Here is a 14284-nt window from a genome sequence, read left to right on the forward strand (position 1 = left end):
AGAATGAAATGATGGCATTTGCTGGTAAGTGGATGAAACTGGAGTCTGTCATGCTAAGTGAAATAAGCTAGTCCCCCCAAAACAAATGCTAAATGTTCTCTCTGATATGTGGATGCTAACCACATCCCCCCACGGTGGGGGAAGAATAGAAGTCCATTGGATTAAACAAAGGGGAATGAAGGGAAGGGAGGGGGATAAAAAATGAAAGACAGTGGAATGAATCTGACATAACTTTCCTATGTACATATATGAACACACCACAGTGAATCTCACCATCATGTATATCCATAAGACTGGGGTCCTAATTAGAATAAGATGTACTCCATGCTTGTATAGTTTTTCAAAGTGCACTCTACTGTCATGTGTAACTAGAAAGAACCAATAAAAATATTTAAAAACCAATAATAAAAATGGGCAATAGATACTTGTAAAGATGCTCTATGTTACAAATAATGGGGAAATGAAATCAAAACTACATTAAACTGTTATTATTATAATGGATGTTATCTTAAGAAATGACTGTGAAGAAAAGCGAACCCTTGTACTCTGTTGTTGGAAAAGTAAATTGGTGCAGCCGTTTTGAAAAATAGGAAATTCCTCAAAAAATTAAAAAGAGAATGGCCATGTGACCCAGCAGCCTCACTTCTGAGTATATGTTTGAAGGAAATAAAAATCACTGTTTCAAGGAGATGTCTGTATTCTCATGTTCACTGCAGCATTATTCACCACAGCCAAGATATGGAAACAACTTATGTGTCCATCCACAGATAAATGGATAAGGAAAATGTGATGTGCACCAGTACACACACACCTCACATAAACTATGGAATATTATTCAGCTGTGAAAAAAGAAAATCCTCCCATTTGTGACACACATGAGTGCCCTTGGATGATATTATGCGAAGTGAAATAAGCTAGGCCTGGAAAGACAAAGACTGCATGATCTCACATGTGGAATTTAAAAATGTTGCACTCAGAAAAAGAGTAGAAAGGTGGTTATCAGGGTCAGAGAGTAGGGAAGATGTTGGTCAAAGGGTACACACAATTAAAGATGAATAAAGTTCTGGAGACTAATATATAGTATGATGACTAGCTAATAATAATGTATTATATACTTAAAGTTTGCTAGGGAAGTAGACTTTAGTGCTCTTTCTGAAAGAAAAAGGTAACTATAGATGGATAGTAACCCTGGATATGATGTGATGGATATGTTAATTTGCTGCACTGAAGTAATCATTTCACTATCAAAGCATCATATTGTATACTTTAAATATATACAGTAAATTTTTTAACATAAATGTGTTTTTCCTTTTGCAGAGCAATTCTTTACTATCTAGTCTTATAAAACACTTAGACATGTGCATTAAAATGTGTACAGGGGTATTTATTGCAGCATTTTTATGTAATGGTAGAAAATTAAAAACAATCTAAATGATAATTGAAAAAGGAAATGGTTGCATTAAAGAGGGAATGGCCATAATGTAGACTACGATGGAGTAGTTTTAAAGACTATTAGATCTGTATGTCCTGCTTGATGATATAACTTAAAAACAAGTTGCAGAGTAGTGTAAACAATATATTCCTACTAAAACCCATGGAACCAGGCGTGATGGCATATACTTGTAATCCCATGTTACTCAGGAGCTTGAGGCAGAAGAGGGCTGGGTACCCCTGGGTACAATCCCTTGTATGTCCGAAAAAAGATTGACTGTGCACATATGTAAGAATAAGTGCTTACAAAGGGAATAAGCTGGGCTTTGAGCTGAAGGAATACTTTTAGCTTTTTACTCTAATGCTTCATTTGATTTAAATTATACTTGATTTCTATATTTTAATACAGTTTAAAAATATACATTTGAATAGTAATTTTTTAATATAATTGACATTATAGATTTGTCCCTGGTTTCTCTATCCTTGTGTGAGCATATAAAAAAATCATATAAAATAGAGACCCCTGTTCTTATCTCCTAAAATAATGTTACTAAATAATCCAGTTGGTAATATGTATTGAGTCCTTGCTGTGAATATTCCCCAGTTCTTGGGAACCTTATGAATAAATAGAAAGCTATTTTAGCAAAACATGTTATTAATTGAGTAATCAGTGTAGGCTGGAAACTATGCTTGGGTTTTATTTCCATCACCACATTTAATGAGATGGATGGTGTGATGCCCATCGAGTAGAAAAAGATGTGAGGACCAGATTGGTGAAACACTTTATCCAAAGTAGAGTTTCACTTCAGTTCCTGGTCTTTTTGAGTACAAAACCAATGCTTGGTACCCATTTCCTCTGAGGATCTTCCCAGTATATGATCTGGGAAGAAATGACCACTGAGTGTTTTCTCCTTCATTAGTCACATAATATGGGTACATCCTATGTATTTCTAAGTTAGCCAGATAGTAAATGACATACTGGTAACAACATAGGAAATTCTACCAAATGTAACTGTCTTGATGTTTGTATTTCAGATTCAGGGATCAGTTTACTTCATAAAAAATCTTTAGAAAAGGAAGAATTATGCCAAAGACTTAAAGAACAATTAGATGCTCTTGAAAAAGAAACTGCATCTAAACTTTCAGAAATGGATTCATTTAATAATCAATTGAAGGTATTTGTCCTCTATTATATTCATTTTGAGGTAGCTGCCTTCTCACCTTCCTTATTTTGATTGAATAGAATGAATAGCTAAAGCTGTTATTGCTATATGTTATTGCTATTATGTCATTTCATAATTTATGTTATGATTTTCAACTATACCAGAATTGCAAGATAGTTTTTAATGTTCTCTAAAATGTTACATTGTATCATAAAAAATATGTCATTTACCATATTATCTACCAATTTTTGATGACTTTGTTGTCTTTTTGTTGGCATCTATACATTTCAAGAACAATTACCTTTGTCAGTATTACAAAACTGTTGTCAGTCAAGATGATCTCAGGCAATGTTCTAAAATGGAAAATATGGAAACTTTAAAAAATAGTTCTGGTATACATTTTAATTAGGATCCCAGTCTTGTGGTTGGATTAAAAAAAATAGTTCTGGTGGTAGCGGCTCTTTTAACATGCTAAATTATTATTATTATTTTGTTAAAGTATAATTTGATTATCCTTTATGAAATAATGCAATGATCAAGCAGAATCTAGCACTTTTGCATGAAAAGTTAAATTCTTTATAGCCAGAAGAATGAGAAGTTATACTCCGTTTTATGTATGATGTGTCAAAATGTATTCTACTGTCACATATAACTAATTAGAACAAATTAAAAAAAGAAGTTAAATTCCTGATTCATTGTTTGTGTCAATGGCAGAGCAGATGTTCAAAGCACACTGAGTGCTTATCTTTCTGTGTAATGTTAGTTGTATATGAAGCCATATCTATGAAAAAGAGATAATAGAAGCTAAAAACCAGACTTTTAGCACAAAATTCATATTTGGAAATAGTCTTAGTTATTATTTTGTTAACTGGGCATAAAGTTTTCAGAGCATAAAGTATATAGCACAAAAAGTTATTTCTTTGGTTTTTATCTTGCTGACTTTATTTAAAATAACATTAACACTAATTATGGAGTAAACAACATGATAAAGAAAACACCATGGTGGCTTCAGTTAAGAAGGAGAAACTTGAGGTGAATAATGTTAATAATGTACTTTACACAGCATATCCTATATAACAATTTTTAAAGAAAACAAAATAACTTGTCATTGATGGTCAAACAAATCAGCCAAGTTATCTTCCCTATGTTTTTAATTTTTTTTAATTTGTACATAGTTTAACTGGCTTTTTGTCTGCCTTATCTTACAGTGTGGGAATATGGATGACTCTGTTCTTCAGTGCCTTTTGTCTCTGCTAAGCTGTCTCAACAACCTCTTCCTCTTACTTAAGGTTATTTTCTAATATCTAGCTCCTTTTTTTTTTTTTTTAGTTACATTACTATTTTCTTTTTTCTTTTTAACTAGACTATTCTTTGCCTTTAAGTATCTTTGTTTAAAATAACATACAATAAAGAATTTTTCTTTCTGCTTGCTTGAATATCCTTCTGCTGTCTTACTGCCTGTTTGAGTCTAATGCCAGAAATCAGGAAGATTACACACAGTTACCTTTCTCATGAGGAGCCAACTGGTTCTCCTGCATCATCCCCAGGAGTGGGACTAACTCATGGGATGATTACTAATTCAACTCAAAGGAAAACAAGGGAATGTGAGATTAAATCACTTTCCCCATATCACTGAGAACCATTGTTTAAACTTATACCTTCTGAAATCTAGGGTATAGTTACATGTATAGACTAGGCTGCATCCTACTTCTACTATAAGTAAAAGTTTTAAAGAACCACTAATATGGGGCAGTTTTACTTAGGTCTAGTTACCAGGCTTCATATTTAGATATGCTTGGACTCTAGCTAAAAATATTTCAATTATTTATGTAAGTTATTTGCTTTCCCATGTATAACACAACAGAGTATTGAAAATGCTCAATAAATTCTTCTTTAACATAATTTAAAGAAAGGTGCTTTATTTATATTTACCACTTATTTACCCTAGTATATTTTAACTGCACATTCTACTTGATACTAAAATGGGTGGAAACAGGCAGTTGCACATATATTATGCAGTGAAAACCAGAACATTGTAATATAGCTGATTTGTTACCTGAGCAAAGGTAGGGCACTTTGGAAAGTTGGCAGTAGCATCGGCCCCATTTATTAGCCTTTATGTTTATAGCATGACTGGCCAGATTATCTGGTTTTCGAATTTTTGCTACAGATTGCACAGAAACTTAAACCTGAGTTTTTCTGTAAATTGAGATACAATGATGATTTGTGGACTGTGTTTACTCACATAGTTTGATTCTTTCAGTTCGCATTTGATTCTCTACAGGCCAGCAGATTTTTCTTGTCTCTTGTTTTACTTTCTTCCTTTTGCTTCCTGCCTTCTAGTCTTTTACTGCTTATTGTTAATTTCATCAGAGGCAATTTAGGAAAATACAAGGATGAAAATATTCTGTCAGAGTGATCAGGAGACTTGACTGTGTTATCATAGAAAGCAAGAAAAGAGGTCTTCTGTAGTCATTGTAAAATGATACAGAGTGATCAGAGAGCAGTATTGAAAAGTATCTGTTGACTGTCAACAAGGAAGCTTTGAAGATCTTGCTGAAAGTGCCATTTCAGTTGAGTGATAAGCAGAATGTGGATTGCAGTGGATGGGGAATGAATGGGAGCAGAAGAAGGATTAAGTGAGTAGGAACAACTCTGAGGAGCAGGAAGAGAGCATGGAGTGAACAGAGAACTGGAGGGAGTTGGTGGTGGGGGGTCAGGGGGAGCTTTAAAGAAAGACTTGAGAGGAAAGGAGGGAAAGGGAGATGGAGATTGAAGTTAAAAAGTGGTGATAATTGAAAGAGCATGGTCCCTGAGGAAGTAGATATAGAATCCAGAGCATAGATTAAAGGAATATCTAAAAAAATATTTTCAGTGTTGCATACAGGAGAAAGATATATATGAATGCAACTAAACTCGTTGGTGGAGAGTAGAAAATTGACAGATTCAAGATTTAAAGTTAGAAGTGAATTGTACCATCACAAAAAATGTGTCTGGGTGAGTGAGGAAATGGAATAACACCTTAGACCTGAATAAGGGGGGTATAGATACAAGAAGTGTTGCTGATTTGAGATGGACAGCTGAGGGACTTCTGGTCTGATGGCTTGATGAAGCAGGGTTTTAGCTGATAGTGAAGAGAATGATGGAAGGTGAAAGATGTTTCAGGAAAGAGAAGTAGGCATAAAATAGACATATAGAGTGAGGGTGGTGCAGGCTTGATAGAGAAAAACAGTGTTTTGAGCTATGTTAGTTGCCCCTTTGAAGTTGAAGGTCACACCTAATTGAATGATTTTTCTCTGTTAATGTTCAGCTGCTTAGATATAAGCACAGAGAAGTCTGATGAAGTGGGTTTGGAATTTTAATAGACATGGGCCAAGAGGAAGGGACAAGGGAATCACAGATCTTAACATAAGAATTATGATAAAAGATGAACTCTGAAATATGAACCAGATATGATAGGAAGGGAGTGCTGATGAAGAGAAAATGATGGGGTCAACAGAATGGAGGACTCAAGTTAAAAATTTGTTTAAATGCCTATACCAGGTATAAGAAAAGATCAAAGGCTAAGAACTTATGCTTGAGAAATGGGGTGTTTATCAGTGGTAATTCTGTTTCTGATGGTGATAAGACTTGGAGTATACTATTGAGAATGGTAGATTAAATGGAATAAAAAGGTCATTGGTGAAGAGATAGCCTCATAATTGAGGGTTGGGCCAGGTGGGTAGGGGACTGCTGAGGATGGAACCCAAGTTTCACACATCCTAGGCAAGTGCTCTATCACTGAGCTATACTGCCAGCCCTAAAGTTGAGGTTTTGATTGAGTCATCTATCTATGTGTAGGATGAGTGAATGAGGATCAGTGACCAGGTGATCAATAGGTGACAATAAAAACGAAGGGAGAGAGTGATATTGCTGGATAGTATGAGTCTCAGAAAAGCATCTAGTTTATAAGAGTCTAGGAATGGCAGTGAACCAGCAAGGAAAATGCTACAGTTTTTCCCTGGCCCTGATGTGAATAGATTATGAGAGATCAGCTAAGAAGGTAAGGAAATTTCCATTCAGAGAAGAAGTGTTCATATGAGATCCCCTGGTCACAAAGAGCAAGTTCCAGGAGAGTGAAACTGTTGGGGAGATTATGTGTGAGGAATTGAGTCAGATCATGGGATAAACAGAGATGTGACTAAGAATGACAAGAGGGTTTTGGAGGAAGATAAGTACTTTGTTCTAATGCTGTGGCCCTTTGTGACAGTTGAGCATCTGGAGTGATTGATTTTTCCTTTAGGCTAATTGTAGTGAAAACAGAAGTATAACATTTAAAAATATTTATCTTAGAAAGTTATGTTTTATTTATTGACCGTGAAATATATATATATACAGAATCAGTAATAATTTTTACTCTTTTAATCAAGTGATACCAAGACACATAGCAAAACCAGTAGGTTCAAAGGTGAAACATTGAACAGGCCATTATTCATTAAGAAAATTGAGGGGCTTGGGTTGTGGCTTGGTGGCAAAGTGCTTGCCTAACATGTGTGAGGCATGGGGTTCAATCCTCAGCACTACATAAAAATAAATGAATAAAATAAGAAAAAAAGAACATTTAAAAAAAAAAAAAAGAAAGGGGCTGGGGCTGTAGCTCAGTGGCAGAGCCCTTGCCTAGCACGCGTGAGGAACTGGGTTTGATCCTCAGCACGACATAAAAATAAACAAATAAAATAAAGGCATTCTGTCCATATACAACTATAAAAAATTTTTTTAAGAAGAAAATTGATATGTTGTTCAGTAGTTAGCAGTCAAATGCAAAGAAAAAATGCTGGCCTAGAAATCTGAAAAAATGAGTTCTAGTCCTATCCATGCCATTGGCTAGTTGTGTATCCTCCAAATTTTGCTTTATTCATTTATAAAACAAAACTCACTCATTTATAAAACAAAACTCACTCCTCTCCCCTGTCTTTTTTGCAGGGTCTTATGATAATTAAAGGAAATAGCACACACAGAAGTGCTTTGTGAACTCTGATGTGCTGTACAAGTAGTTTTGTTATTCATTCAGGAAGAAGCTGTCCAGAATCTCCAAAATACCTTTAATGTGTTGGCAAGTCATCACTGCTGACTTTGTGTAATGACTGGGAAAATGCTTTTCCTTAGGGAATAGAATCTGTCAACATCAGAATTGCAGCTTCCAGTGGGCTAGGTCTTCTCCTATACTCCCAAGGATGTGGGATAACCTGTGGTAGTTACATCACTCCAGGTGGCAGATGAAATTTTGATTTACGCAGGTAACAATAAGACTAGTTTGGGAATGAGGAACACTAGTCCTTTGGATTGTAAATTAAAACTTAAATGAAGTATGTGCATTAGATGTTACAGAAAACATTTCCCAAACTCATAATGTAGTAATTAAGGAAGTATTTCCTTTCTTCCTTCACAGATTTTTAGGTTTGCCTTTGGAACCTCTTTTCTCCAAAATGGGATATAATAGGAGGAAGTGAGAGCCTTAAGAACTGCAGGGAGACATATAAGAACTGCTGGATAGAAATAGAAACATAGAAACATAGAAAAATAGAAACATGGTTTCTAAAGCACAGCCTCTGAACCATTTTTATGCCATGGATTCTTTAGCAGTTTAGCAAAATCTCTAGACCATTTGTCGAAATAATATTTTAAATGCATAAAATGAAATAGGTAGGATTGTTTTTTAAAATTACAATTCGTAAAATATTTTTTAAAACATTTTGATACATATATATATATATGTTTCTATATTAATAAATAACAAGATCTAGTGTTAGATATACCATTTTTGAGTCAAGAAATATGTATGTATCAAGTTATCTATGAAATAAAAATCTGATTTTTTTGGTGAAAAATGTCACAAATACAAGTAAGTAGTACTACTGTAGTAAGTTGCTTATATTTGAACTAGAAGAAAATCTATATTTCAGAAAAAAATGGTGAAAGTTAAGATTAATTTGTGTTTCAGTTCATGGACCTAAATTTTGTTTAAAAAAACTAATACCATAAAAACTAAGTAAATCAATCTAACCAAGTGATCAAATGTAATATTGTCAAAGTGGGACAAACCAGTGTTGTGTTTCTCCTAATGGTGCAATATATCTGAGAAGAAGTCAACATCACTTCGATGCTACTTTTGCCAGAAATATATGAGTCCAAGTGTGAGGAAATGGAGAAACCACATTTTGGTTTGTTCTGTTAAACAGCTGATTAGCCCAACCATACTCTAAAGATGAGAATCTTGTAAAATGTGGAAAAACTCTTCCAGAGTAAAGGAAGCTAAAGAGCGGTGCTAAGAGGAGACGAAGGAGATGTGATAGCTAAGTGCAGTGTATGATCCTAGATTGGATCATGGATTTTTTTTTAAAGTCATTACTAAGGCAGATATTTACAGTTAGGGAAATTTTTTAATATGAACTCTATATTAAATATGTCATGTTTAGTTTCTTTAGTTTGGTACTTGCATTCACATTGTAGATATGTAGGAAAATGAAGCATTTAGGGTGAAAGCAATCAGTGTCCACAATTTAGTTAATTTTCTGTAGTTTTGAAAGTTATTAAAAATAAAAAGAGAAAATTTAGAGTTAGGAAATACTCTCAAGTGTTTGTGAAACCTATAGAAGTATATTGTAAAGATATAAAGGTAATAAGTAAATTAGCCAAGGGCAAAAAACAGTGTTGAGAAATGGAAAAGAGACAGAATGTAAATGAGCTGATTCTTCATATTTCATATCAAGAGTAAATAACTTTTTCTAATTCACTAATCAAGTTATACTAACAATAGCAAGTATTTATTAATGGATTTCTCAGTCGTGGCACTATTCTAATATTAATTTATCTTAACCCTATCACAGAGGTACTGTTCTTGTTCACATTTTACATAGGAGCTAATTAAGAAAAAGAAGTCAATCTGCTCAATGTCACACAAACTAGTAAATGGCAGAGCCAAAATTCAATCCAGATAGTTAAGGTGTTACCTTAAGTGGTTATATTAGAGGAGAAAAGTGTTCTACTTAAGCTAGAAAAAGAATAGCATGATATCAATAAATAAACCAAAGACAGTAGAAGTAAATTAGTGAAATAGAAAACAAAGACATTTAATACAGAGAATCAAGAAAGCTAAAATTTGATCCTTTAAAAGACATAAGATGGGGCTAGGGTTGTGACTCAACAGTAGAGCGCTCACCTAGTACATGCGAGGCACTGGGTTCAATCCTCACCACCAAATAAATTAATAAAATAAAGGTATTATATCAACTACAACTAAAAAAAATTTTAAAAAAAGAATAATAAGATTAACAAACTTTTGGAAAGACCAGATTAAAAAAGAAAAAGCAGAGTAAAGAAAATTAGGAGTAGAAAGGAGATATAACTACATATACAACAAACACTAAAAGATAGTATGACACAATTTTACATACAAATACGAAAACTTAGGTGAAATGAGCAAGTTATAATTTTCCAAAAGTGACTCAAGAAGAAGCAAAATATCTAAATATTTCTGTCTATATTTAACATTTTAAATCTGTAGTTGAAAATGTTCCTTAAAAAAAGTATCCAGATCCAGTGATTTTACTAAAGGCAAGTAATTCCACTTGTTTGTAGCTGTTTCAGAATACAGTTGTTTAGCTGTTTACACTTGTTTAAACTTAATATTCTCCTTATTTATGATTTCAACCAGTAATAATAGCTAATATTTTTGAGAATTTAACCATGAGTCCTTTGCCGTTGTAAGCACTTTACATGTATTAACTCATTGTATCCTCACAACTCTCTGAGGCATGTACAGATGAGGAAATTCTAACTTTCCTTAAAAAAAAAACAACAACAACAAAAAAAACCCTGTTTCGTCATTGACAGAGCTTAATTTAAAACTCGGTGGTCTCAATATAGACTCATGCTTCTTATCTTATCACTAAACTACATTGCTTATCCATAGATTGTAGCCACTACATTTTTTGCTTTTTGATAGAATTTAGGGAAAAGTGCAACAAATAAAAACTGAAGCTGAGCACTATGGAAACTTTGCTGTGAATGCATTATTTATATTATTGACTTAAGTTGCAAGTATTTTTGCTCACACATTTTGGATGAAGCCTCTGGACACAACATATACTTAGATTTACCATTTTAATCAAGTTGAAGTGGCTGACCTATAAAATAGTTTATTTCTGGAACAAAAAGAATCTTGTTTGGTTTTGGTTTGGAGTTTTGTTATTATGCGTTGGTAGATACCAAAAACATTTTTTACCACAACATTATACCTAAATATTGTCTTGGTCCCACTTTCGCTATGAAGTTTCTTTTGATTACTTTTAAGTTTTTTGTTTGTTTTCTCTTTCCTCCAACTTTTTGTTCTTCTCTCTTGTTATGGATTTTGTAGATTGCAAGCAAAAGAAATTCAGTTCAAAATGGATAAGCTAGCGAATGATTATTGAAAGAATATCAGGATGACTGAATTGTTAAAAGAGCTGCTGGACAAGGGCAATTCTAGTACACTGAGCAGTGGAATTGAAGAGTCCGTGTCCCTTATTCCCCTTCTCTCCGCTTTCATCTCTGGTCTTTTCTTTTTATATACATTAACTTAATTCCTGCCACTCATGGGTTTGCTTGGTAACCAAACATGTCCAGCTGTATTTTATCTCAGCTTAATGAGCCCAGAGAAAGGAAAGATTCTGGCCCCACTTGGTCCTTTAGACCAATCATTTTGTGCAGGGAGGTGAGGTACGGTGGTCGTTTAGAAAAGAGTAAATGATTGACCCTGGGTAGGAATGGGAAGACAGATCTGCCAAAATACATGGGATGGGGAGGGCAAGGAGATCAGCTTCCCAAAGGAAGAGTGCTGTAAGAAGGGGGAAAGAATACAAATTTCTGCTAAGGCACTTAACTGTATTTCACATTTGACACTTTTCTCTGCTTTGAGATTATATGCTCTTTGAAGGGAAAGACTGTATACTTGGATGTCAAGCAACTTGGGATTGGATCCCCTTTTAATCCATTACAGTACTTTGCATACAACTAGATGCTCAATAAGTATTTCAATTCCTGTTTGGAATGCATTTCGTTATTTTGGCTTATTTTAGTCATGGTTTTAGGCAAACATTATCTTTTGCATTTTTAATTTTGAACTAAATTGTTTAATAATTGCTTCTATGTTTAGTTCAATATCTTATTGGATAAAAGTTACTGATAACTTGATATAAAAAGCATAACCAAACAAAATTCCTCTTAAAATGTTATTACAAGCAGATTGTTCCACCACATTTTTAATGAATTGCTTTTTTACTTAAAATGACTTTCCAAATCATTTTGGAAACAAAGAGTTGTTTGGTTAAATAATCTGTGTTCCTTAGAAATGAACTGATGTGAAAGTAGGTAATTTTAACCTGTATTTGTCTCAGTGGCTACATGGCTTAAATACTACTGTATTTAAGATTTTTTTATCATCTAGAATATTTTTAAAAATGTTAAATCTTTTAAATTTAGTTTGACTTGCTTTAGGATTTTTGTCCTTTAATGCAAATGTCACATTATTACATTAGATAAAAATATGTAAATTATTTGAGTGTTGACTTATTTCCATTTTATCCTTAGGAACTGAGAGAAAGCTACAATACACAGCAGTTAGCCCTTGAACAACTTCATAAGATCAAACATGACAAATTGAAGGAAATTGAAAGAAAAAGATTAGAGCTAATACAAAAAAAGAAACTAGAAGATGAGGCTGCAAGGTAGTATAATTGATAAATTTACTATACTGTATTGTTATTAGAATTCTGATTTTGTTGCCCATATCTTTAATTTGTCTGAAAATTTAGGGGTGATAAAAGGATTATGCTAGGATGCTAATCAGAGTCTAAATTTTATGAATTTGATCCTTCTTATAGGGACCAAGTTTTCAGTAGCCAGTTTTATATTCCATTCCAAATACAGCCTTTGAAGTCAGATCTGGATTAGAATTTTTAGTCTAACACTTACTACCTAAGTGACCTTGATTAAGCCATTTTACCATTCTGAACCTCAGTTTCTCCATCTGAAAAGAGTCATTATGCGTCCTTGTAGGTAATTGAGTATTAAATAAAATAATATAGCTAAAGAACCAAGTATATGCCTATAAATACATACAATTGTAATTTTTTAGATTTAATTCTGTTACTCAAGTTTTGTGTTTTGAGTGGTGTTTTGTAATAATGCATTTATAATCAAATAAATTTATAAAAGTGAAAAAAAGAATGAAGTATAACATCCTGCATATAATAAGCACTCATTAATACCATTTCTCTGTAGTTAATCTGTTACTTTGTTCTGACAGATTATAAAAATGAAATAGTTAACTCTCTCAAGTAATTCATGTAATTCTCTTTATGCCACTGAAATATTGAATCGTCATATATGGATCCTAGAACCATTTTTTTGGAGACTTTGCATCATTTTTTTTTCTGTCCATAAGATCCTATTTTAAATATATTTCTTTGTTTCTCACAAGTTCTCCACTATCAGAAATTAGTGTGATTAATCAACAAATATCAATGAACCAAGATTCCTTTTCCCTGGTGAAGAGTAGATAAGTTTATGTCTGTGAAAGAGCTCATTACTGGGGAGGCAAAAGAGACACATGCTACCATTTAGCAGACTCTATTCTTCTTTTTTTTTTTTTAAACTGTCTATTTTTATAGGGTTCCTCATACATGTTAGGGAAGCACTCTACCACTGAACCCCACCCCCAGCCCTAGTGGACCTCTATTCTAAATAGCTTCAAAATAACTTTGAGCACATTTTTATTGAGTGCTGCTGCTATGTTGCAAGTGGACACAATACCTTTATTTTATTTATTTTTATCTAGTGCTGAGGATCGAAACCAGCGTCTTGCACGTCCTAAGCGAGTGCTCTACCACTGAGTCACAACCTCAGCCCCTGGATTCCTTGTAATTTTAATAGGGGATTCAGACAATTAACTAAATTTCTGTAATATTTTTTACTTTAATACCCACATTTTCATGGTCTCCTAGCCAGAGATAATAGAATAATATAGAAGTAGATATAGAGGAGTTCTTCACTTGTTAACATTACATAAAGGAACTATGCAGTTTACATAACTACATATAATCACTATGTCGGAATTTTCTTTTGATATACATGAAATTATCATTGATAATTATTCATCTCACAATTCTTTTCAGGCCAGTAAACCAAACTAATAATGCATGTTTTCATTTCATTAGTAATACATGTTTCATATTAGTTGAAATTAAGTAAGGACTACAAGTAAAAGCACTGTCCTCATTTCATTCATTTTTCTTGCACATAATCTTAACTAGGGTAGGAAAGAAATTAAAGAGAACAGAAGGACATGTAGGATCTAATTGATTCAGAGCTAGGTGACAGTACTACATTTTGGTTTGCTTGTTAATTTGCCCAGGTATGTTCCCTTCTTGTTCCAAACTATTGGTAATAGGTTCTCACATTGTAGATGTGGCATCTTTGCCTTTTGTCCCCTTTCTGAGGCATCTTCTGGCACTGGACCAATTTCTCATTCACTAGCTCTTTCATAAGAAAGTTTACTAGAATTTAATGAACTTTCTGATGTTTTCAATGTCCAACTACATATGTGGTAAGTACTCTGATAATGGTGTTCATAAGACTGTGGGAAGTTAGTAAAAGTCAGTAGATATCCTGGT

At 33.5% G+C, this 14284-nt stretch overlaps 1 protein-coding gene across 8 annotated transcripts in view; it reads left to right on the forward strand.

The window, feature by feature from the left end:
• Itsn2 (intersectin 2) overlaps positions 1-14284 on the forward strand; it is a 134762-nt gene that overhangs the window by 62370 nt on the left and 58108 nt on the right. For 6 of the 8 annotated variants that reach the window (XR_007348163.1, XR_007348164.1, XM_048804736.1 and 3 more), the window contains exons 16-18: positions 2467-2606; positions 3803-3883; positions 12201-12337. Coding sequence is in view for 6 of the 8 variants with exons in the window: in XM_048804736.1 (XP_048660693.1) it covers positions 2467-2606; positions 3803-3883; positions 12201-12337 (358 nt within the window). In the remaining 2 variants the exon portion in view is untranslated. The remainder of the gene's footprint in view (positions 1-2466; positions 2607-3802; positions 3884-12200; positions 12338-14284) is intronic. The other 2 variants (XM_015479923.2, XM_048804740.1) reach the window with 1 other exon arrangement.

Source organism: Marmota marmota, unplaced genomic scaffold, assembly GCF_001458135.2.
Source record: "Marmota marmota marmota unplaced genomic scaffold, marMar, whole genome shotgun sequence".
In the NCBI taxonomy this organism is placed as follows: Eukaryota; Metazoa; Chordata; class Mammalia; order Rodentia; family Sciuridae; genus Marmota; species Marmota marmota.